The 26,577-nt window shown below is 41.8% G+C and overlaps 1 protein-coding gene across 2 annotated transcripts; it reads left to right on the forward strand.

The window, feature by feature from the left end:
- Positions 1–2,399: 2,399 nt before the first annotated feature.
- On the forward strand, positions 2,400–22,698 carry rdm1 (RAD52 motif containing 1). 2 transcript variants are annotated; one of them, XM_073070672.1, is made up of 7 exons: positions 2,400–2,561; positions 2,640–2,819; positions 3,326–3,457; positions 7,713–7,881; positions 9,607–9,705; positions 10,327–10,412; positions 11,538–22,698. In XM_073070672.1, the coding sequence occupies exons 1-7, from the start codon at positions 2,439–2,441 to the stop codon at positions 11,637–11,639; spliced, it is 891 nt and encodes a 296-aa protein (XP_072926773.1). In that variant the 5' UTR covers positions 2,400–2,438; the 3' UTR covers positions 11,640–22,698. The 2 variants fall into 2 exon arrangements, 1 of the variants encoding a protein (XP_072926773.1); XR_012101995.1 differs by lacking the exons at positions 7,713–7,881; positions 11,538–22,698 and having other exon boundaries at positions 10,327–10,376.
- The last annotated feature ends 3,879 nt before the right edge of the window (positions 22,699–26,577 follow it).

Consider the following 26,577-nt stretch of genomic DNA (forward strand, 5'->3'; position numbering starts at 1 on the left):
AGACCACCTTACTGCACCTCAACACAATCTTAAAGCATGTGTTTGTATCACATCCAAACATTTTAAATTTGAAAATGAATCTGATCCATAAGGCACATGGCCATAATCAAGAACAAATCTAAATAAACAAATATATTTCAATGGAGATTTTTGTGTAGCACCCCAAGAATAGCTACATAGACACCTAAGGATATTTAATGCCCTTTACATCTGTCAATTATTTTACTGACGTCAGCTGACTTTCACGTCAGCTTATTATCCAGCCACGTGCTGAGAAATCTTACCACTGACACTTCGAGTTTGACCATATAATTTCAAATTAAGTGCAGGTCTATTGATCCTCTTTGTTAAACACACAACTTGTATTTTAGCTACTGAAAGCTTAATACCCTATCTACTTGCCCATTGTTCAAGCTTATTAATCATTAATTGCATCCTATACACAGTTAAATTGAAATTTCTACCTCTGATCCATTAAGCTCCGTTATCTGCAAAAAGTGATTTACCTACTCCAGTACCTATCTCAGAGAAAATACCATTAATCATAAAATTAAACAGTAAAGGGCTACAAATACTGCCTTGTGGGGTCCTATTCTCTATCCCATTGAAGCCAGAATATACCTTACCTACCCTTATCTGCATAAACTGTCCAAATTTTAAAAAACTCAGAAGATTATATAGCCTTCCTCACTCCTAATTTCCATAATTTAATCAGAAGATCCTCCCTCCAAAACAAATCATATGCCTTTTCCATATCAAAAAATACTATTGCAACTACTTTATTTACCTGTACTTTCCTAATATCATCTTCCAAACATAAAACTGTCTTTCTACCCTTACAAAATTTGCTCTGATAAAATGCTGTATCACCTCTTTTTCCAAAATATAATTCAACCACTCTATTACTATACGTTCTATAAATTTACACAAATGGGACATTAGTGATATTGGTCTACAGCTAGAAAGATTGGGGGGGGGGGGGGGTCCCAGGTTTTAAAATAGGTACTACTACTGCCGTTTTCCACGAGGAGGGAAGATGGCCTAAACTCCAAATAGAATTCAAAAATTTTAATATCATCTCAGGAATTGTCAGCTAAATGTTTAAACACACAATAACGTATACCATCCTTTCCTGGAGCCATCTGACCTGAACTATTATTAGCTTTCATAAATTCACACAAAGAAAAGACTACATCAGTGATACTGTCATTGCTACAGCTGGCTTCCAGCACATCAGGGTATTCACTTAGAGCCTTACCCTCAGCCTCTTCACTTCAATCATCTTGAAAGTTTCAGAAAGCTGAAACAGGCCAAATTCCCACAAAAGTTGTTGCTTAACTTCTACAGAAGCATAATTGAAACCATCCTGACCAACAGCGCCACAGTGTGGTATACCAGCTGCACAGCCGCTGAGCGACAACACCTGCATCGCGTGGTGAAGGCGGCCTAGCGAATTGTCAGGATGGAGCTCCTAAGACTGGACACCATCTATTCCAGCAGACTCAGGAGGAAAGCAATCAGCATAACCAGAGACACCACACACCCCGGCCACTCCCTGTTTGACCTGCTGCCGTCCAGCAAAAGGTTCAGGACACTAAAAGCCGGAACAAATAGACTGAGGAACAGCTTCTACCCCAGAGCTGTGGCCTCCATCACACCACTCCCACAGAGCAATGACTGAAACTGTGAGCACACACAAGGACTCAAATACTTGCACCAATGGCACTTTGTGCATTACTGTGATATTCTGGTGCTGCTGCAACTTATTTTCTGCTACTTATCTATTTAATACTGTTTTTCTATCACTGTCTTGTTTTTATCTACCGCTTTGTTTGACTGCCTGAAAGGAAGCCAAACAGAGTTTCACTGTATCTATGTACAATGACAATAAAGATCATTCAATTCAATTATGAATTTCATCAAATGACCCAGCCAGTAACTCAAACTTCTCTACTTCGGTAACAATCGTATTCCCTTTTTAAATCAATACTGGAATATTATTAGCCCTAGGAATTCCTCCACCACCATTTTCTTAATCAGTCCCTAAACGTCTCCAAGTTTAATATCCCTTCCAATACGATCACAATATGACCTCCAGTAAACTTTTTTCGCAACCTTCACCACTTTCTTCACCATGGGCTATGCCCTTTTATACTTAATAAGGTCAGTCGGAAAGTGATACTTCTTAACTTTCCTAAACGCCTTGTTGTTTTCTCTAATTGCCTTTGCACACTCCAGGATTTTTACTCCCTCTACTGCTGGCTCGCATAACAACGGCAGCCAGACAACCCGAACACGGAAAGAAGCTGCTCAGCCAATCGAGAACGGCTAGGGGGAGAGGCCTGGATCTGTCCAATCAGGAGTTGATATTCACGAGGCAGTTGCTGTGAGCAGCGGTCATCTTTCATTTGAAGGTTTGGCGGAGTATTCGGTTGGTAATGGCTGAAAATACCATAAATCCGATGCAGGCAGAAGTCGTGGATTTTAAAGTTCCCACTGGAAACAACAAGACTTTGTTTATCTGTAGCATTCTCCCTAAAGAGACTGAGGCAGAAATTTATGTGAGTTAGCCGAGAGATGAGGAGGGTTGGGGGTGGGGTTCTATAGGCGACTACAGTTGATGTTTTCTTTGTTCATAGGATTGCGTTTTCAAAACTTTCTCTAAATACGGACTCATCTACTTTCTGCGAGTATCCAGGAATGCTGCCGTAGCTGAACCAGGTTTTTATGCCATTGTCAAATATTATTCAGCACTGAATGCCAGTAGAGCACAGAAAGCTACAAACGAAGAGTGTTTATTTCAAGAGCGACCTTTGAAGGTGAGTCATAATTTTCAAATGATTAGGATTTTATAAGAAATGTAGCCTCGAAATTCAAGTGTATACAAATAATTATATCATTATTCCTAATCAGAATGAAGCTAATTCTAAGATGTTGCTGGTTTAACTTTTGTTGAAATTGTGCTACTTTAAAGTACAAGAAGGTATCTTGCAGACATGTGTGAGTCTCACCTATCACCTGTTAGCTTGTACTCCTTCCCCTCCCCCACATTCTTATTCTGGCTTCTTCCCCATTCCTTTACAGTTCTGATGAAGGGATATGGCCCAAGATGCTGACTGTTTATTCCCCTCTATAGATGCTGTCTGACCTGCTGTTTTGCTCAAGATCTACAGAATGTCTTGTGTTGGAAACCTGGAAGATGTTGCTGTTAATTCATGAATCTTTTCTTTGTACAGTCTTAAAATACACCATCTCGTCACAACAAAATATTGCTTGCAGATCTACATAATGTAATAGTAATGCAGTTGGTTTAATTTTTGCACAGGTTCGAATGTGCACAAAGCAGCATTCCATGAAAGCATTTCAAGAGCACCAGCTATCTCTGAATAGCTTCAAGTGCCAGGAGTTGGCAAATTACTACCTTGGTTTCAATGGATGGTCCAGTCAGATAATTGGGGTAAGCACAATGAGGATTCTGAGCAATGTGGCATAATATAAGTAAAAATTATATGCTGTAACTTAACTTACAACTTGACATGTAGGTAAAAAAATTCTCCGGATGATAGCAGCTTGGAATTTTTTTTAATATTCATTTTCAGAGCATTGCTACAAGGCCAGCATTTAGTCTCCATTTCTAACTTCCATTCAGAGGGCAGTGAACAATCTATTGCAACTTTTCTTGCAAAGCTATTCTGGCTGTGCTGTTGGGTAGGAGTTTGAATATTTATAGTTTGTTGATGGAAGGATTAGTGATCCTTTTCCAAACTGGGATGGTGTGCAACCTGGAAGGGAACCTACCTGCTGACCTTGTCGTTCTTCATGGTAAAGGTCACTCATTTGATGGGTAATGTCTGAGTAGCCCAGGCAAGTAACAACTGCATTATAGAAATAGCATGCCCTGAAAGCCACTACATCCGGCATGGATGGGATAATTGTTTAGAAGGACTGCTTTAGTTATTGCACTGCAGTCCTTCAGATAGGTGGAGAGTGTTCCATCACACTCTTGATTTGTAGTTGCTGAAAAGTCCTTGTTGTATCACTTGGCATAGAATGTGTAGCCTATGATCTGTCCTTGTAGCCACTATATTCACATGGCTGAACTGGATTAGTTTCCAGGCAGTGGTGACTCCCAGAGGTTGATGGTGGGGAGTTTGATGGTAGTGATACTATTGAATTTTGAGAGCATGTAGTTACATTCTTATTAGAAATAACAATTGCCTGGCATATTTGTGGCATAAATACACATATTCTCTTCTGTTCCTTTTTATCTTCATTTTTTTAGGAATTGCAAGCCTTTCAGAACACTGTAGCTTGTGTGCTTCCCTTAGACCAGGGTTTCCCAACCTTTTTTATCCCATGAACTGAGTGGTCTGTGGACTCCAGATTGGGAACTCTTGCCCAAGGCCATGTTTTGTACCTGAAAAGTTCCCCCTCAAACACACAACATCAAAATCTCATCACCCTGCAAATGAATGAAGCTGGTTCAGTTCGAAGTGATCTTCCACATAAGCCAAATGTCAGTTCACAGACAGTTCCTCCTTCTTTCATCTGGATTATGACCTTAACACTGGAATAGGCTATTTATCTCCTAGACCAGGGTTCCCCCTGGGGAGCATGGGCCCATTGGTTAACGGTAAGGGTCCATGACACAAAAAATTTAGGGAGCCCCTGCCCTAGTCAGTCATCACCTTCTTCCTAGGGATTTCTCCCCTCCACAGTGTCCCCAGCACATCTGCTTCTACCTCTTGCAAGCAGTACTGGCTAGGCAGATCTGTTACTTCAGACTGTTCGTGTATCACTGAACACATTCCTTTCTTCCTTGACTCCATGTTTTCTCCCTGATCCAGCCCCTTCTCACTTGCATCAATGATACCTTAGATGCCTTCCCTTTGCTGATAGTCTGATCTGCTGGGTATTCCCTTCAGATATACATATCACAGCCTTTTCTCCCTCTTCTTGCTAATTGCCCTCATTAATTTGTCAGCTAGATGGCATTATCATCAGCTTCCTGACTCCAGTCTACCTATGAAATTTCAGATTGTCCCATCCTCTCTGCCCCATTCTGAGCAACTTAAAACTAACTCGGTTGCCGTTTTCCCAGTGATGGAGTGTTTAAGTTTTCTTTCTCACATGTTCTGTAATCTGCCATTTTTCTGTTTTTATTTCGGCTTTCCCACATCTGCAGTGTTTTTAAACTTTCATCAATATCAAATCCACTTTCCCTAGTTTAATTATAAACCTTTTGCTCCTGTAGAATCGGATTACTTTCCTTTTCTATCCTCTGGCAACATCTGATCCTTGAGTCACTGGTCATGCTGATTTACCCTCTGGTACTTCCTCCTGTGATGTCATCCCGACCCTTTATATTTGAACTTTCTTTCATCGTGCCCTAGTCATCCTCAACTCTTGTGGCTGATGCTCAGTAGCAAATCATTCGTTAGTCGAGCATACTTGGGTATCTAATAAGGCCATAAGACATTGGAGCAGAATTAGGCCATTCAGCTCATTGAGTCTGCTCCACCATTTGGTCATGACTGATTTTTATTTTCAGCTCACTCGCCTGCCTTCTCCCTGTAACATTCAACACCCTAATTATCAACCTCCACTTCAAATATACTCAATGATTTTTACATCGAAAGCTGCCTGTGGTAATGAATTTCGCAGACTTACCACCCTCTGTCTTGGGAAATTCCTCCTCATCTCTGTTCGTCAGGGGCATCCTTCTATTTCTGAGGCCCACTGGTCCTAGACTCTTCCTCTATTTAAAATAACCTTTCCATGTCCACTCTGTATATGCCCTTTCAATATCACTGGACAACAAATATTTTTGAAAGTGTTACTTCCTTAAAATGATTAATGTTTATGATAGACCGCTTGAAGCTGAACACAAGTATAACTTCAGACTATTTGTATCACGTAGGAATTTGGAGAAACAAGAAATTAACTTTTATTTAATATAATGCATTTAATAGTATAAAGTTAATTTTGCTTAGTTGAACTATTGCTTACAACTGTTCAACTAAGAGAAAAAAGATTTGATGGTTTTCATTTGTACTCAGTATCTGAGGCTTCTTGCTTAAGTGTCCATAATAATCAGCCAGCATTGACGGATTCCAGTTGCCCTGATACCATTTCTCCATGACCACGATGTCCTGGTGAAACCTTTCACCGTGCTCGTCACTGAGAGTGCCAAGAGTTGCAGGAAAGAATTCTAAATGGGAATGCAGAAAAATGAATCTTTCGTGTCAAGTTGGACTTCATGTACGCTTGAAGCATGTTGTCAATCAGATGCACATAGTTTGCTCTGTAGTTGCCAAGAAAATTTCCAACGACATCCTTGAATGCCTTCCATGTGATGTTCTCCAATCCCACTATAAGTTTTTTGAATTGCCTGTCACTGATGATCTGTTTGATTTGTGGACCAGCCCCTGTGGAACACCAACAGCCAACTAGAAAAGGCTCCTTTATTCCCACTCTTTGCCTTCTGTGCACCATGCCTCAGTCAAAACAACTTTCAAAGGACCTTAGAAGAATTGTAGAGATGCATAAAGCTGGAAAAGGCTACAAAAGTATTTCTTAAGACCTGAGTGTTCATCAGTCCACAGTAAGAGAAATTGTCTACAAATGGAGGAAACTCAGTACTGTTGCTACTCTTCTGAGGAATGGGCATCCTGCAAAGATCACACCAGGAGCACAACGTGCACTCTGAAGGAGGTGAATAAAGAACCCAAGGGTATCAGCCAAAGACCTGCAGAAATCTCTGAAACTTGAAGTCTGTTCGTGTGTTCACTATAAGAAAAGCTCTGAACAAGAATAGTGTTCATGGAAGGACACCTGGATGTTCCACAATGCTTCTGTGACAATGTTTTGTGGACAGATGAGAGAAAAGTTGAACATTTTGGCAGAAAGTTTGGAGGAAAAAGGGGCACTGTACACCAACGCCAACATCTCATCCTAAATGTGAAGCATCACGGTTTGGGGCTGCTTTGCTGCACAGCTTGCAGTGAATTCAAAATTGTACCAAGTCATTTTACAGGATAATGTCAAGGTAGTGGTCCGTCACCTGATGCTTACTAGAAGTTGGATGATGCAGCAAGACAATGATCTGTAACACAAAAGCAAATCAGATTTATCAGGCAAGAATTTCCCTTGAGGAAGTCAAGCTGATAAGCCTATTTTATCGTGTGCCTCCAAGGACCCTGAAACCTCTTCCTTGATAATAGATTCTAACATCTTACAAACTGTGTCAAATACTGTTTGAACATCCAACTTTTCCTGTCAGCCTTGCGCTAAATTAGACATTGACTGGTGATGTAAAGTGAGGAACTAATTGTTCTGCTGCCGCTGTGAGAAATAAAAATAAATATCTGAATGCCACATTCTTGTAAAACAGATTCACACACTGTTGTTCCTTCTGGGAGTGGTCTTTGGCTCTTCCTCATTAACTTTTATATGAAATGCAGATATTTGAATATTGATACAAGTTAGTGTCCTCAGTACTTTTGGAACAAGCTTCTCTACGAGCAATAAAGATGTCACAAATAGTAATGGTTTTGACAAGAAAACTACCAAAATGTGGAATGCCTCGGTTCAATGTTTGAGACTGCAAGAATATATGATGATCATTTGCTGCACTTGAATCTTTATAGATAATGATTCCTGTGTTTGATAGTGAAAGTGTTGCATTCTTCAGTCCTCATCTTAATTTACAGCTCCAGAGGTTTTCTGATACCGATGGATGTGAAAAAAATTCCCAAGAGGTGCAGTCACCGAGGAAGAGCATAAAATACCTTTGTGTAATGGAAATTAAATTTAGAAATTATGGCATGTGTTCCAGAGGTGTTGGGGTTTCTGAGGAATTTGAAATCCAAGATGTGACAGGTAAGAAACAATTAGCTTTGAAGTGCAGAACTTTGTTATAACATCACAGTAATGCAGATCAGTTCCTATTATGAGTAAATGTTTTAAATTAGTTTCTGATGTTGGTTAAAGAATATTGGTCAGCACAGCTAGAGGGTGGTGGGGTGGAGATGCATATCCACCAAAGGAGGTGTAAGACGCTCCTTTCCTCCGCTAGCCTGCAGGTCACCCTTGTTGTAGAACCTGCATAGATTCCACCCCCCCCCCCCACCATGAGAGCAGGTGGTGGATGTTTGTATGTGCAACTGGTGTATACCACAAGTCCTGGTTATGTGACCACTGTCGCCAGGCAGACAAGATCTAAAGAATATTGATGATGGCTGGAGGTCACCCGTCTTGTAAAGACACTGCCCAGAAGGTGGCAATGGCAAACCACTTCTGTGGAAAAATTTGCCTAAAACAATCATGGTCAAGACAATGATCACCCATGTCATACAACATGGCACAATGATGATAATAGCTGGAGAACTTTCTGCTTTTCATTCTGCCATGAATCTTTAACTTGCACCTAAAAGGACGACAACTTCAGCAATGCAGTCCCACCTTACCATGTTCCCAAGGGCAAAGTTCTACACCTGCCCAAGGATGATAATCCAACACCTGCATTACAAACACTTTGGTTTTCTAACAACTTGCTTGCAAATTAAAGTTTGCTGTTGCATTTGCTTCCCCCCCCCCCCCCCGAATATGGTATTTAAACCATGACACACAAAAAATGGTGGAAGAACTCAGCAGGTCAGGCAGTATCCATGAGGAGGAGTAAACAGTGAATGTTTAGGGCAGAACAGTAAACAGTGTTTAGGGCAGAAATTTTGACTGTTTATTCCTTTCCATGGATGCTGCCTGATCTGCTGAGTTACTCCAGTATTTTGTGTGTGTTGCTCTGGATTTCCAGCATTTGCAGAATCTCTTGTGTTTATTAAACCATAAACCAATTTGTGCAGTTTGATACAAAGCAAACAATGGGTAACACATAAATATCAGTCCTCATTCACAGTACTAAAAGGAACTTGTATTTTAATAGAATCAGAACAAGGGGGAGGATTTGGAATAATCTATCATCTGTTCATCAAGGTTATTGTCTTCAGAGTAGATTGGAAATTGGTAGATTTTGATCAGTTATATGGGCAAGCTCTCAGGTTAAATCAATTGGATTGTATCAAACATAATATGAAGCTCCTCTGTCAACTTACTTGATGCCCATATTTTCTGGACAGACATGTTGCTTTGATTCTTCCAAATTTGAGGTGTAGCTGCCAAGACTACATTTGGATAGCAGGCTAAAATAATCATTTGGTTCTCTAGCTGGTTGGTCAACAGTGGTAATTGATGATGTAAACACAAGGTTCCTGCAGATGCTGGAAATTCACAGCAACACACAAAAATGCTGGAGGAACTCAAAGAATAATTATCTGGCTGAATTTGAATAGATGCTCTTAAGCCTCATCACTATGAAAACATTTTTTTAAATCAATGTTTTTAATTGCTTTTTATGGAGTATTTAATGTGAATAGTTGCTCTTAAATAAGTGACAAATTTGAATATTCATTTATTGGCTATAGAAGTCTTGAAGCTTATTGAAACTGTTCATTTATTCTTTCTGATGTGCTTACAGGAAAATACTATCAAATGTAATTGTGATCTACTGAGCAATCAGTGAAGACCTTTTTTTGTTTTAAATTTCAGATCCACTGAATTATGCACTAACAATTGGAAGGATGCAAAAGTCTGCAATACAGAAAGCTTTATCAGATGCATTCCAGAAGGTGGTCCTTGTTGTCCTGGGTAAAGCCATACACTATCCCAGACTTGACAAGCAAAGCAGCATTTACATTAACTGTAGTGACATGGGTGGAAAGCAGATCATTTACCCAGGACTTGACTAGAAGAATTAATTCTGAGGATAGCATAAATTTTATGTCTATTCCTAAATTTTAAAAAAGCAGTTAATTTCTCTGCCTTGGCAGTCTTATTTTGGTGCTTTTTTTTTAAAAAAAATTTAAACGGTAAGACTACATTGAGTTGCCTCAAATGCCAACTGCAGACAAAGTATAGTGATGTGATTTTTTTTAAAGAGCACAACTAATTACAGGGCTTGTATCAATGATGCAGAAAGTGAACCCAATGGGGTTCCACCACACACCTCAGTCCTGTGGTGCCTGTTGTTTACAAGGGCTATGCATGAATATAGATGAGATGACACGAGGTGATAAGCTTCCTTTTCCTGCACTCACTCTTCAAGCTCTGTCAAATCCCTGTTTTTAAATGATGGTAAAATGATACAGTCCTTCTGCTAATGGGGCTTCTGATAAATAATGACGTTTGAACGTTTAATCCCTACAATGGGATTTATTATTTATGAGGAACCAAGTGGTGAGTATTCATTAGATTTTCTCCTCCTGGTAGAAAACGGGAAGGTCTCTGTGCAGTGGAGCTCAGAACGGGATGAAATGGACCACCTTACAGAGGAGGAGCTTCAAACACAAATACAGGTACTATCGTGGGTGATGTCAGTATGTTCCATCTTTAGTCAGAATATGAAAATTGTTTTTTCTTTAAGTGTGTATAATTTAATTATAAAATCTTCATCTTAAAATGCTTTATGGTTATTAACCTTCTAATGTGAGGCCTCCACCAGTCAGAGTTGACCATGGATGTTGCATCCTAGCTGACTAGATATGCAAGCCTGGGCAGTATGATATGAAGAGGGAGCTGTTGCCCATATAGCAAGCTCCCCCTCTCCACACAACTGATAAACCCAAAGGAGTGGCAGAGACTGATGCAGTTTGACTCCAGCAGTATCACGTGAGTCGCCAGTCAGTAGAAGCAGTTACTTCAGGCTTAGTAGCTGAGCCACATGAAGGCCAAGAGCTGGACTTGGTTGTCAGAGGCTATTTGAGATGCACGCCATTGGGAGCATTTAATAGGTAGTGGGAGCTTATCCTCATTATCACCCCCAGTTATGACAACCTTAAGGCCCTGATGAAACCACACCTGGAGTTTTGTGTGCAGTTGCAGTCTCCTTGTCTAAAAAAGAAATCCTTGCTTCAGATGAAATGCAGTGAGGACTCATCAGATTGCTTTCTGGAATGAGTGGTCTGTCATGAGATACTGAGGAGACTGGACCTCTGTTTGGAACATATATAAACTTGTTAAATAGCTCAACAGGGTAGAAATGGGAAGGTTTTCTTTTAAGGAGTCTAGAACTGTGGGATCACTGTCTCAGAATAAGAGATAAGCCATTTAAGCCTAAAGAGTTGGGAATATTTCTTTACAAAAAGAAGGTGAATATTTGGCATTCTCTACCCTGGAGGCACAAACTGTACTTAAAATGAAGTTCAATAAGTTTTATGTTTATTAAAAGACTATGGAATGAATAAAAACATTTGGGGATAGAAGAGAAAATAGAGTTTCAGCTGATTCAACTATGATCATTTTGCATAGCAGAGAAAACCTGAAGGATAGAATGGCCTTTCCTGTTTCTATATCGTTTATGAGAAAATATATTGATGCTTAGAACCAATTACATTTCAATCCAGTACACATCATAATTTCTCAAAAGATATTGCTTTGCAGAAAACTTGAAATAAAATAATTGGAAGTGTTTCTCTTCACAGGTAAATGACATTTCATGGAGTCAATTTGAACATGAGGGTCAGGAAGAAAACCTTTCAGATCTTAGTTTTAACACACATTCTATAGAAGGAATTGGAACATGAGGAGCTGCTAAGTTCTTTGAACACGTCCATTCCAGTGCCTCTATGGAATTTATCTTGCTTGTATTTTGTGTTAACAAAAATGTGATCCAAAATACTGAGGTGCTTTTAAAAACAAGAAATGGTATTTCACTCTACTTGATCTGACAACTTGTCTTTGGAACTGTGGTATTGAGTGTATTTGTTTAAAAGAGAAAAATACATCGCAATTAATGGTTCACAACAGATTAAGGGAAAATGATTTGTGCTGCTCCGTGGCAATGTATTTACAGGCAACGACTATATAGAGGGAAGGGAAAATGTCAGATAGTGGAGAGCACCCCTGTGGCTGTCCCCCTCAACAATGAGTTTTCCATTTTGAGTACTGGAGAACTGTTGGGGGGGGGGGGGCAACAGTGGCCGCACCTCTGGCACTTCTGGTCTTGTGGCTCAGAAGGGTAGGGTAGGGAACTGAAGAGGATGGCAGCAGTAATAGGGCACTCTATAGTTAGGGGGACAGACAACTCTGTGGACACGAGAAGGAAACCCAGATGGTAGTTTGCCTCCCAGGTGCCAGGGTCCGTGATGTTTGTGAATATAACCACAATATCCTGAAAAGGGAGGTTGAGCAGCCAGAGGTTGTGGTATATATTGGTAGCAATGACATGGGTAGGAAACAGGAAGAGGTCCTGAAAAATAAAATACAGGGAGTAAGGAAGGAAGCTGAAAAGCAGGACCTTGGGTAGTAATCAAGGGATTGCTGCCTGTGCCACAAAACAATGAGGATGAGAATAGAATGAGGTGGAGGATAAATGTGTGGCTGAAGATTTGGAGCAGGGGGCAGGGATTCAGATTTCTGGATCATTGGGACCTCTTCTGGGGCAGGTGGCACCTGTAGAAAAGGGACAGGTTGCACTTGAATCTGAGGGGGACCAATATTCTTGCAGGCAGATTTACTAGAGCTGTTGGGAGTGGTTTAAACTAATATGGCAGGGGGATAGGAACCAGGATGATAGAGCTGAGGATGAGCCAGCAGGTTTACAAATAGATGATCATTACAGTGGTTGGTAAGTTGATGGAGAAGATCCTGAGAGGCAGAATTTATGAACATTTGGAGAGGCAGAATATGATTAGGAATAGTCAGCATGGCTTTGTCAAGGGCAGATCATGCCTTACGAGCCTGACTGAATTTTTTGAGGATGTGACTAAACACATTGATGAAGGTAGAGCAGTAGATGTAGTGTATATGGATTTCAGCAAGGCATTTGATAAGGTACCCCATGCAAGGCTTATTGAGAAAGTAAGGAGGCATGGGATCCAAAGGGACATGGCTTTGTGGATCCAGAATTGGCTTGCCCACAGAAGGCAAAGAGTGGTTGTAGACGGGTCATATTCTGCATGGAGGTCAGTGACCAGTGGTGTGCCTCAGAGATCTGTTCTGGGACCCCTTCTCTTTGTGATTTTTATAAATGACCTGGATGAGGAAGTGGAAGGATGGGTTAGTAAATTTGCTGATGACACAAAGGTCGGAGGTGCTGTGGATAGTGTGGAGGGCTGTCAGAGGTTACAGCGGGACATTGATAGGATGCAAAACTGGGCTGAGAAGTGGCAGATGGAGATCAACCCAGATAAGTGTGAAGTGGTTCATTTTGGTAGGTCAATTATGATGGCAGAATATAGTATTAATGGTAAGGCTCTTGGGAATGTGGAGGATCAGAGGGATCTTGGGGTCTGAGTCCATAGGACACTTAAAGCTACTGTGCAGGTTGACTCTGTGGTTAAGACAGTATATGGTGCATTGACCTTAATCAGTCATGCGATTGAGTTTAGAAGCCGAGAGGTAATGTTACAGTTATATAGGACCCTGGTCAGACCCCACTTGGAGTACTGTGCTCAGTTCTGGTTGCCTCACTACAGGAAGGATGTGGAAACCATAGAAAGGGTGCAGAGGAGATTTACAAGGATGTTGCCTGGATTGGGGAGTATGCCTTGTGAGAATAGGTTGAGTGAACTCAGCCTTTTCTCCTTGGAGTGACGGAGGATGAGAGGTGACACGATAAGAGGCATTGATCATGTAGATAGTCAGAGGTTTTTTTCCCAGGGCTTTAATGGCTATCACAAGAGGGCACAGTTTTAAGGTGCTTGGAAGTAGGTACAGGGGTAAGTTTTTTTACGCAGAGAGTGGTGAGTGCATGGAATGGGCTGCTGACGACAGTGGTGGAGGTGGATACGATAGGGTCTTTTAAGAGACTCCTGGATAGGTACGTGGAGCTTAGAAAAATAGAGGGCTATGGGTAACCCTAGGTAATTTCCAAGGTAAGGACATGTTTGGCACAGCTTTGTGGGCCGAAGGGCCTGTATTGTGCTGTAGGTTTTCTCTGTTTCTGTGATGGATGTAACATGAGTGTAAGGAAGGACAAGCCAATGATTGGGTACAAATGCAGACAGCAGAGAGTTAAATTGTACCATGGAGGCAAAATTCAAAAGGGTGAAGAATTCAGGACTAAAGATGCTGTGTTTAAATGCAAGTAGTATTCCGAATGAGGTGGGCAAACTTGTTGAGCTATTGGAGATTGGTTGGTATGTCGTTGTGGACATCTGAGTTGTGGCCGAAAGAAGGCCGTAGTTGGGAACTTATACTTCGTATCAAAAGGACGGGCAGGAAAGCACAGGTGGTGGTGTGGCTCTCTTGGTAAGAAATGGAATTACATCTCTGGAATGAGGTGACATAGGGTCAGAGAATGTTGATTCTTTGTGGGTGGAGTTAAGAAACTGCTAGAATAAAGAAACCATTATGTGAATCGTATATAAGCCTCCAAATAGCAGCCAGGATGTGGGGTTGTGATTGCAAAGGGAGCTGGAAAAGGCATGTAATAAGGGTAATGACACAATTGTAATGGAGGACTTCAGTATGCACGGGGATTGGGGAAATCAGGTTGGTGTCAGATCGCAAGAGAGGGAATTTGTTGAATGCCTACGAGATGGCTTTTTAGAGCAGTTTGTGCTTGAGCCTACTTGGGAAAGGCTATCTTAGATTGGGTGTTGTGTAATAACCCAGATCTTATTGAGGAGCTCATCATCATAGCTTGTCACACCAGACAGCCAGCCACTCTAGTGTTGTTTGGTTGACGTTGAGCAGGTCAGTGTCAGCTAAATCAGGTGAGAGTGGGCAGTTGTGCAGAATGTGTTCAATGTTCTGCACCCTTTTCCCACACTCACAGGATTCGCTGGTCTTTAAACCCCACTTCACCATATTGTCTCTCGTCCTACAGACTCCCGCTCTCGCTCTGTTGAGAGTGCACCACTTCCGTCTGTCAAGCAATGCCCCGTCCGGCAACATCTCTGTGGGTCTTGCACTGTATTGTTTGCTGGGGTTCTGGCTTCTGTTTGTTGCCAGAGGTCAATCCTGTATGTTTGGGGGAATGTACCGTGCGGTAGTTCCTCCACCGTAGCAAAGCATTTCCTCAATTTTAGGCGGTTGGAAACTGGCACACGATGATGTAGTGGGTGCCGTGGATCCGAGTTCTGTTCATCTTTTTCAATTTTTGTTGTGTGTCTTCGGATCTCTGGGGGAGCAACGCCTGCAAGTCTGTAAATGATGTTAGTGGGTGTGGGGCGCAGTGTGCCCGTGATTATTCGGCAGGCTTCGTTAAGCAACGGGTCAATTTTCTTTGCATGGGCTGATCTGCCCCACACAGGTGCACAGTATTCTGCAGGTGCATAGCAGAGTGCTAGGGCAGTTGATCTAAGTGTGTGAGCATTAGCTCCCCATTTCGTGCCTGCTAATTTTTTTTTGGGAGAGAATTGCGAGAGCCAACTTTCCCTCGGAGTTTTTGGATGTGGGTGGCCAATGTGAGCATCCTATCCAGTGTCACACCAGGTAAATTGGAGTCAGATGGTGTTCGAGCTCCTTCCCACACCAGAAGATCTTGAGTTTCCGAGCTGCTTCTCGATTCCTCAGGTGGAATGCACACACTTGAGTTTTTGATGGATTTGGGTTCAGAGACCATTTTTCATAATACTGTTTCATTGCTTCAAGGACTGCTGTAAGTTGTACTTGAACTTCTTGGAAGGAGTTAGCTTGTGTTGCTATGCATAGGTCATCTGCATAGATAAACCTGCATGTGTTAGGAAAGGTTGGTTGGTTGTTTGTGTAAACATTAAATAGTAGAGGTGCCAGGACTGATCCCTGTGGTAGTCCATTCTTTTGTGGACGCCACCTTCTCTTAATTCCATTCATTTCTACATAAAATCTATGATTTTCTAGGAGGCTTCTTATTACTTTGAATGTGGTTTTGTTCTTTAACATTTTAGATAATTTCAGTAGAAGGCCTCTGTGATTCACAGTGCCGTATGCTGCTGTTAAGTCGACAAATATTGCCCCTGTAGTTTGTTGCATTTCAAAGCCATCCTCAATACATTGGGTTCAGTTCAGGGCTTGACCGCAGCAAGAGCGGCCTGGCCTGAACCTGGCTTGGACTGGTGTTGGAAGATCTTCGACTATTCTTTTCAGTTTGAGTCTCTCGTAGAGTTTAGAGGGTGCAGAGCAAGGAAATCGGTCTGTAGCTTTTTATGAATGTTGGGGTCTTTATTGGGTTTTAGGAGAGCAACAATTTAGGCTCTGCTCCACTTTTTAGGTGTTTTTAATGATCTTGGGCAACAGTTAAAAAGGGACAGAAGCCAGTGGAGTGCTTTAGGTCCAAGGTGTTTAAGGAATTCATTAAGAATCCCATCTATGCCAGCAGCTTTGTTGGGTTTTAGCTGTGATACTTCATCCTTTAACTCTTCTAGGGTGAGAGGTGGGAAGTTGTTATTCCCATTTGAGAGAGCTGACTCCATCTCCTGATGTTGCTTTCTCTTTTGCCTCCATTCCTTGTTATTTGGTCGACCATTTAGTATTAGCTGGTGGGCAACCTGATTGGGTGTTACGGCAGCAATCCTCTGTGATGGTCTATTGTCTGAGTTGAGTTTCCGAACAGTTGCCCGTGCCTTCTTACTGTTCTTGGTCATGTCTGTATTTTCTATCGGTTCCTGCCAATGCTGTTGTCTCTCTTGGCTCAGTAGGGACAGAACTGACTCTCCCATTTCAACTGTGTCTTGACCAAACGGGTCTTGGTCATATAAGTTGACATACTCATCATAACTTTGCTTGATATCGCTGGTCAATCCTTGAATATATTTGGTTCTGCAGCCTCTAGGTATATTCTGTTACGCTACTTTCCAGATTAGTCAGACAAATTCATCATAATGACCAGGTTCTGGTGGTATGGTATCGATAAGTTGATCAAGGGATTCTGTGAAAGATGTCCAATTCGCTTTTCTCAGGTTAAATCTTGGTAGGTACTTTGACGGTACAGGTATCAGAACTGGAAGGGATTCTACCTGGACTGGACGGTGTTGGGATTTGGGTGTATTTTGGAGGACTGATCATGTGAAGAGGTTGGAGCTTGCCGAGGTAACAAAGGCAAGGTCTGGGTTGTATCCTTTTCTCCATCTGGCACTAGTGAAGGTAGGGGTGTGCTTTGACTCGTATAGTAGCTCAAGGCTGTTGTTTATAGCCCATGTTACAACTTATCCATTTGCATCGTCATCTTCGTATCCCCAGTTGGTGCTATGGCTATTAAAGTCACCATTAATGAGGTACATTTTGTCCTGGAGATCTAGGTTAGGTGGCCATGTGAATGGTTCATTAGGGGGTTTGTAGACTGAGATGATATTTATGTGTTTTGTTTCAGCTTTCAGAAGTTCCATTGAGCCACCTTGGATGTTTGCTGTGCTCATTACTATAGATTTATCTTTAACAAAGATTGCACTTCCATACGTTTGGCTAGGGGTGTCAATAGCCAAGTGTATTCCTGGCATGTAGGGTTGGTTGTTCAGCCTATGTGTTTCTTGTATGCACAGGATGTCCGGTTTTAAGTTTGCCAGGATTTCTGCTTTACTGTGGCTGAAGCCTTCGATGTTGTGGCTAACGATTTTCATGATTTCCAGTGGGCCGAGGGTTTAATGTAAAGGAACCCTTGGGAGGCAGTGATCATAATATGATTGAATTCATACTTCATTTTGAGAGGGAGAAGCATAAGTCACATGTATCAGTATCACAATGGAATAAAGGGAATTACAGAGGCATGAGAGAGGAGCTTGCCCAGGTGGATTGGAGGAGGATACTGGTGGGGATGACAGCAAAGCAGAGATGGCTGAAGTTTCTGGGAATAGCTCACAAAGCACAGGATAAGATCTGTCCCACAGAAGTAGTTCTCAGATAGCGGGTAGGCAACCATGGCTGACAAGGAAAGTTAAGGACTGCATAAAAGCTAAGGAAAGGGCATATAAGGTAGCAAAAGTGAGTGCGAAATTGGATGATTGGGAATCTTTTAAAATCCAACGGAAGGCAACTAATAAAAGCTATAAGTAAAGAAAAGATGAAATAACAGGGCAGAGTAGCTAATAATATAAAGCAGGATACTAAAAGTTTTTTTTTTTCAGTTGTATCAAGAGTAAAAGGGAGGTGAGAGTTGGTATTGGACCACTGGGAAATGACGTTGGTGAGGTAGTAATAGGGGACCAAGAAATGCAGATGAACTTGAGTACTTTGCATCTGTCTTCACTGTGGAAGATAATAGCAAAGTGCCAGTGGTCTGTGAGTGTCACAGAGCAGGAGTGAGTTACATTGCAATTATAAAGGAAAAACTGCTAGGCAGACTCAAAAGTCTTAAGATGGATAAGTCTCCTGGACCAGATGGACTGCATCCGTGTCCTGAGAGAGGTTGCTGAAGAGATGATGGATGCATTGGTCATGATCCTTCAAGAATCATTTGATTGTGGCATGGTTCTGGGGGTCTGGAAAATTGCAAATGTCACTCCACTCTTTAAGAAGGGAGGAAGGCAAAAGAAAGGAAATTATCAGCCAGTTAGTCTAACCTCAGTGGTTGGAAAAGTGTTGGAGTCTATTGTTAAGGATGAGGTTTCAGGGTACTTGGAGACTAATGAGAAAATAAGTCAAAGTCAGCATGTTCTCTGTGAAGGGAAATCTTGGCAGAGGAAATCTGTTAGAGTTCTTTGAGGAAGTAACAAGCAGTGTGGACAAAGGAGAGGCAGTGGATGTTATTTACTTGAATTTTCAGAAGGCCTTTAAGGTGCCACACGTGAGACTGCTTGACAAGGTAATATCCTATGGCATTACAGAAAAGATACTGGCATGGACAGCGGAATGACTGACAGGCAGGAGGCAGCGAGTAAGAATAGAAGGGACCTTTTCTGGTTGGCTGCCGGTGACTAGTGGTGTTCCTCAGGGGTCAGTATTGGGACCACTGCTTTTCACATTGTTTGTCAATAATTTATATAATGGAATAGATGACTTTGTGGCAAAGTTTGCAGATTATACTGTTACGCCTGTGGCCCCCTCCTTTTTGAGAATCGCAGGATCGCTATTGATTCGAGTCAGGAGACCCAGGAAATGGGAGAGAGACACGCAGATTCCTCAATGTTTGGAATGTGTCCTGGGCCTCCGAGATACAAAGCCACGGAACAGGTCATTGTCTTTTGGAGACGGAATTGTGTATTGAATACTGTACGATTCATCGAAGCCCCTCCAGGCAATGAACCGAGGGGGGTTGGTGGAGGGATTGCATCATCTCAACCTGATTGACATCTGAGACCCTGTGAATAAAAGAGGATAAAAGAGGGTCTGTGGGAACAGCCCCTCAGACGCACCAGAAGAAATGCTAGAACTCCTGTAACAGCGTAATAGCGAAAGCCGGTGGAAAAGCCCACGTGTGTCCTTTTCCATTTGCCTCGGAATTGGTGGGGCCTTTACCACGGAAGCCCGGCTTTAGCTAACCACAAAGGGGAAATCAGCCCCCAACGACTCTCGAAGGATTGACATCATAAAAGGAATGGGCAAGTTTTAATCCGTCTCTCTCTCCAACCAAAAGCTGCAGCTTGAATGAACTTGAGTGACTTTTATATTTCCATCGGACAATACATTATCCCCTAGACAACGATAGAGCTATTTCTTATTGATTATTATTATACCCGCGCTTTTAGATTTAGTATTGACGACGTATATTATATGTATGTTTGCATTGATATTATTTTTGTGTATTTTTATCAATAAATACCATTAAAAAATAGTACCATCAGACTTCAACGGACCTCTCTATCTTTGCTGGTAAGTGACCCAGTTACGGGGTACGTAACAATACAAAGATAGGTGGAGGGGTAGGTAGTGCTGAGGAAGCAATGTGATTGCAGCAGGACTTAGACAAATTGAAGAATGGGCAAAAAAGTGGCAGATGGAATATAGTGTTGGGAAATGTATGAGAATGCATTTTGGTAAAAGGAACAATAGTGTGTTATCTGAATGGGGAAAAGGTTCAAACATCAGAGGTGCAGAGGAACTTGGGAGTCCTTGTTCAAGTTTCCCCGAAGGTTAATTTTAGGGCAAGGTTGTGGTAAAGAATGCAAATATTGGCATTTATGTCAAGGGAAATAGAATATAGAAGTAAGGAGATGATGATGAGGCTTTATAAGACACTAGTCAGGCCACACTTGGAGTACCGTTGATGGTTTTGGGCCCCATATCTCAGAAAGGATGCGTTGTCATTGGATAGAGTCCAGAGGAGGTTCACAAGGATGATTCCGGGAATGAAGGGGTTAACATACGAGGAGTATTTGGTAGCTTTGGGAATTTAGTTAACATATGAGTAGTGTTTTGCAGCTTTGGGCCTGTACTCACTGGAATTTAAAAGAATGCAGGGGGATCTCATCGAAATGTTGAAAGGACTAGATAGGGTGGATGTGGAGAGGATGTTTCCTCTGGTGGGGGTATCCAGAACTAGAGGGCACAGCCTCAAAATTGAGGGGCAACCCTTTAGAACAGAGGTAAGGAGGATTTTTTTTTTAGCCAGAGAATAGTAGATCTGTAGAATGCTCTGCCACAGACTATCATGGAGGCTAAATCTGTGGGGTATATTTAAGGCAGAAGTTGATACTTTCCTGATCGGTCAGGGCATCAAAAGACAGGGCGAGAAGGCAGGTGTATGGGGTTGAGCGGGATCCAGGATCAGCTATGATGGAATGGTGAAGCAGACTCGATGGGCTGAATGGCCTAATTCTGCTCCTAAGTCTTGTGGTCTTATAGAAGTTAAATTTTGTCTCTGCATATTTGGAAATAACATTCTTGTATTTATCAAAACAAATTTACGCTTGCCTGATGACCAGTCATCATCATCATTAAGTGCCGTGTGATATGACATGAATGAATACGGTCTATCCATGACCATGATTGTTGCCAAATTTTTCTACAGAACTGGTTTGCCATTGCCACCTTCTGGGCAGTGTCATTGCATCTTTACAAGATGGTTGACCCCAGCCATTATCAATACTCTTCAGAAATTGTCTGCCTTGTGTCATGACTTGTGACATCCAACCCCTGCTCCCATGGCTTCTCATGACCCTGATCAACGGGCCCATGCAGATACTACACCTTGCCCAAGGGTGACCTGCAGGCTAGTGGATGGAAGAAGCACCTTGCACCTCCTTTGGTAGAGATGCATCTCCACCCAGTAAGGTGAAATTCTTAGCATTTTGTTCACAATGTTGGAAAAATGAAGGCAATACAAATGTAATTGATGTCTTACTATGTGTGCTCGGTACTGAAGTTTCTATTTCCAACATACTGGTCTCTTAGTGCTTGATATGTTCCAGGAACAAGAGTGCTAAAATGGATCATTGTAGTTTTGTGTATAAAGTGATTTATTTAACAATACAATGCAGAGTAGGCCCTTCGAGCCACGCTGCCCCAGCAACCCCGATTAACCCTAACCTAATCATGGGACAGCTTAACAATTAACCTAACCAGTACATCTTTGGACTGTGAAAGGAAACGAGAGCACCTGGAGAAAACTCATGCGTTCCACAGGGAGGATGTACAGGCTCATTACAGACAGTACTGGAGCTGAACTCTGAACTTGTGGCATTTAATCCTGGTTTTCTGTTCCAGCTCTATGGCAAAGTATCATCCAGAGTGGAGAGAATTCCTGTGAGGGCTGGTTTTGGTTGGGTGGACTTAACAGTGCTTTTACTGGTGCGACGTGAGGTTCTGGGCTGTACCCTACTGCTGGTCGCTGGCCTAAAGTCTTGGCACTGTTGCATCGCAAACCTGGAATGAAACACCCTGGCCTGGTCTGGTGCAGGTGCTTGAGGCCAAAGGTAATTCATGTCTTATTTGGGTGCAAGATTCAGGAACAGCTTCTTCCCCTCTGCCTTCAGATTTTTGAATGGCTAAATGAACCCATGAACACTGCCTCATTACTACTACTATGTCTGTTTGCACTACTTACTGTGATTTAGTTTCTATTATGTATTGCAATGTACTGCTGCTGCGTAACGACAAATGTCACAACATATACGAGTGATATTAAACATGATTCTGATTCTGAAATGTGAGGCTCAGGACTGCACTCTAACCAGTACAGTTGTGTGCAAGCCATTGCAGGTTGGCAGCTGCAGATGTATGGCAGCATTCAGATCCTATAGTTTTCTTGTTACATGTTTGCTTTCATGGTGAAATATCTAGGCTGGGCAGAACTGTGTAGCCAATCAGTGAATCAGTCTGAAAAGGGATGACAGTAGCTGCTATTGTATGTGATAGATGATGGGAGTGGCCTTTCAGTCCAGCAATGACCCGCTCTTGCTGTACTGGTCCTGAACCCTACACCTAGGGGCTAAGTGACCACATTACATGCCCTAGACACAAACACTCCCTTCACACCAGGACAGGGGTGATTCGTTCCAGGTTCGTGGTGCAGCAGTGCCAAGACATTCTGCCAGGTTCCCAGCAGCAGGGAGAACATGGTCTTGGATCAAGTTCTTAGCACAGTTCAGGCTAATGCCTTTTTAAAGCTGCAGGCTTCCATATCTCTTGATTGTTCGTAGTGCAGAGTGTAATAATGAAACTACATTCTAAGTTTGTGTTAATTGTGTATTTATTTTTTTTAATCAGTCTGAATTGGCTTCATGGTGCTGTAAGTTTGCCTAAAAATGTCAGTTGTTCAGCATTAAAATAAAGAATTTGCTCCAATGTGAAATGCAGGTGTGATTTTTCATGTTGCTAAAGTGTCCTCAAAATCACTATCTCTCGCATCTCATTCCAAATAGGCACTATCCTTTGCATGAAAAAGCTTCCTCTAGAGTCCCTTTTTAAACATCTCACCAATGCCACCTTGCTTTTAGCACACCATCCTACCTTTCCGGGGTGGGGGGGTGGATAGAGAGACTATGTGTATTTACCTTATCTATACCGCTTATGAACTTGTATATTTCTGTCTCCTACATTCCAGGCAATAAAATCTAAGTCTATGCAACCTCTCCTTGTAACTCAGAGCCCTGAATCCAGGCAACGACCTGGCAAATCTTTCCTCTTCTAGTTTGATGCATCTTTCCTATAATAGTATGACCACAACTGTATATAATACACCAAGTGCAGACATTTTATATATAACTTCTCAACTCCAACTGATAAAGACCAATGGACCAAACATCACCTTTACATTGCAACTGTCATCCATTTCAGCTTCTAGTGGTGCTCAATGTAGGAGTCAGTCTGTGATCAATTCTATTTGTTCAGCCTGATAAAAGGAAACAGCTGAGAGCGCTGGATGAAGCAAAGGCTGTGATATCAAACAGCATTCAACCGTATTATTGAAGATTATATCTTGACTTCATTGATTCTCAAGTTAAGTTTTTCCATTTATTGTTATAATAATGTGCTTGATAAGGTAGATATTGCCTATTAAAAGGACAAGTTCAAATTGACTGTTAGTAGGGAGTCTAAAATTAATGAGTGTAGGTTTAAGGTAAAGGGGTGGGTTTTAAGGAGAACTTGAGGGTCACGTATTCCAGAGGGTGTTGGATAAATGGAATGAGCTCCCCAAGGAAGTGGTAGTGGTGGCTACAATTAGAATGTTTAAGGGACATTTGGATAGATTCATTGTTGGGAAAGTTTTAAAGGAACATGGAAGGAAAAGCAAACAAACTCCAAGAGTACAGGCCAAAATATTTCATTCTTGTTGGTACGATAACTTTCCTATCCCAGGAATTAGGCTGGTAGGATAACTCACATCCCAGAAATTAGCCTCTTTTGGACTGCATCCAGTTTTACTATATTTTAAGGTAAGGGACTAAAACTGTGCACTATGTTGCAGGTGAGGCCTCACCAACACATTCTATAATTGCAACTCCCGTCTATTTTTAAACTCCAACCAACCATTTTGCAATGAAGGTCAAAATGCCATTTGACTTTTTCCACGACTATTGGACTTGCTGCAAGCTTTTATATGATTCATGGACTGAAGCACCTGGATCCCTCAATAGCTTTGTTAAAACTGTAAAAGAGCTTGCAAAGATATTGACTCAGTCATAATAAGTAATAATATCCCATTAGTGACCTCTCCCATATAAAAGGATAAAGACAACTGTTACAAGAGAATATGGGAAGTGTCCAAAGGATTGGCAGATGGGAATTAATTCAGATAAATGCAGAGTGGTGTATTTTTGAGAAGTTGAACAAGGAAAGGATAAACAGTAAATAACAAGGCCTTGGGAACTATTCTAATACAGACAGACCTAGGGGTATCCTGAAGGTGAAGAAATCATATGGATGCTTGCCTTCATTGGACGAGGCATTAAATACAAGACTTGAAACATCACGTTAAAACTGTTAAAAATGTTGGTAAGACCACACCTGCAGTGAATATTTCTAGTTGCCAAACTACAAGAAGGATTATTGTTAAGCCAGAGAGGGTGCAGAAAAGAATCTGGGACTTGAGGGCTTAAGTTACGAGGAGAGACTGGATAGGCTGGGGCTTTTCCCTGGATCAAAGGTGACTGAGAGGTGATATTTCAGAGGTTTATTAAATCATGAATGACACAGACATGATAGGTAATCAGTCTTTTTCCCAGGGTAGGGGAGACAAAAATTAGTGGCCATTAGTTTAAGTTGGGGAGGTGATGTAATGAAGCGTTAAGGAGGATTTGTAGGTGAAGTGTATGGAGGGTGCTAGATACAAGGAATGAGCTGCCAGTGGATGTGATAGAGGTAGGTACAGTTACAATATTTTAAAGACATTTGGACTATTTCATGGGTGAGGTTTAGGAAAAGTTTTGAGTGAAGTGTTGAAGATTTGCTAGGTATATCACAGAAAAAGAATCTCAGGGTTGTATGTGGTGCATGTATAATCTGATAATATATTTTACTTTGAAGCATAACCTCCCAACTTTTATATTCTACGCTGTGATCTATGAAGACAAGTATACCATGTACTTTCTTCACCAGCCTATCTACTTGTGTTGCCATTTTCAATCATCAGTGGACTATAGCACCAAGTTCCCTTTGTTTTTTTCAAAGTTCCATACACCCTACCATTTACTGCTTATGACCATTTGGCTCATCGTTTTGCACCTATTGAGATTACATTCCATTGGCCAATGCTCATGCCAACTTTCTGAGCTATTTCCTACAGCAGCCTTTGACAATCCACCTCACTATCCACTACACTTCCAACTTTAGTGTCAATGGCAGGAAATGTCAGACTAGCCTCCCTCTATCGGGAGTCTGATTCTGACGACCCTAGGTTGCAAGATCTCCACCCTCCAGTAGAGGGAGCTGTACACAGGCTTCCAGGTTTGTTCAGTTGTCATAAATTCTGTCTTAATTTTAAAAATTGAGATCTATGAAATTCCTGTAGTTTTTAACATGGCACTTTATAGTTGAAATTCTGCCACAACATACTGGAAGAATTCCAAATTTGACAAAAACAACTAGCAGATGTTAGTATCTTGACCTCACTCTGAAGTGTGCCAGTTGTTTCCATCGTTCTGCAAAATTGTTTCTCTGGGCACCAGGAAAGAGCTGGTGATGAAGCACACACAACTTTATGAATAATGTACTCGAGGGAGGTGACACTTACATTATGACAACTTCCTTAAACTCAGAATTTAACAGCAGCTCAACAATCTTCAGCAATTTCACTACGGGAAAAACAGTGGGATTGCGAGCAACACAGAGAAAATGCTGGAGAAACTCAACAGGTCAGGCAGCATCAATGGAACTGAATAAACAGTCGATCGTTCAGGCCGAGATCCTTCTTCGGGGCTGGAATGGAAGGTGGAATACACCAGAATAAAAAGGAGTTGGAGGGAAAGGAGGATAACTAGAAAGTGATAGATGAAGCCGGGTGGGTGGGAAAGGTAAAATGTCACAACTACGGATTCGGCAGCACAATAGATACGGCTATTAAACTAGTGAATTTGCACGTGTCCGCTAATTATTATCCAATCGTGATAGTATTTAACTCCATACTTGTCATCGTAGTGTTTGTCAAGACTTGCTGTCACTCGGTTCGGATCTGGCCCAAGTGCGGAGTGAGAGACACTGAAACAGGTCGATACTTCACGGACTTTAATGCGAATCGTGTTAAAGGGAAAAGTAAACAATAAACACTGGGCCAAACAGGGCCACTGACTAAAACTCTCAAATGGAAAACGATGCCGACACTGCGGCTGAAAAGAACAACTAAGAAAAAAATGAATCCCGCTAGTCTTCAGAGTCAGTTGACTTGACAGTCCAACTTCTCAGGGAAGGCCGAATGCAGATAACAAAGCTGTGTCCTGTCCAAGTTACGACAGGTATGGAGTTAAATACCATCACGATTAAATAATAATGAGTTGACACGTGCAAATTGCCGTATCTACTGCGCTGCCGAATCCGTGGTTGTGACAGTAAAGACCATAAGACAAAGGAGCAGAAGTCGGCCATTCGGCCCATCGAGTCTGCTCCGCCATTTCATCATGAGCTGATCCAATATCCCCTTTAGTCCCATTCCTGCACCTTCTCACCATAACCTTTGATGCCCTGACTACTTAGATACCTATCAATCTCTGCCTTAAATACACCCAATGA

Source organism: Hemitrygon akajei, chromosome 18 (genome assembly GCF_048418815.1).
Source record: "Hemitrygon akajei chromosome 18, sHemAka1.3, whole genome shotgun sequence".
NCBI classification, from domain to species: domain Eukaryota; kingdom Metazoa; phylum Chordata; class Chondrichthyes; order Myliobatiformes; family Dasyatidae; genus Hemitrygon; species Hemitrygon akajei.

Coding starts and splice junctions, on each gene's coding strand:
- rdm1 (XM_073070672.1), top strand. CDS start 2,439: ATGGCTGAAAATACCATAAATCCGATGCAGGCAGAAGTCGTGGATTTT. Junction 2,562..2,639: donor AGACTGAGGCAGAAATTTAT/GTGAGTTAGCCG, acceptor CTTTGTTCATAG/GATTGCGTTTTCAAAACTTT. Junction 3,458..7,712: donor GGTCCAGTCAGATAATTGGG/GTAAGCACAATG, acceptor CTTAATTTACAG/CTCCAGAGGTTTTCTGATAC.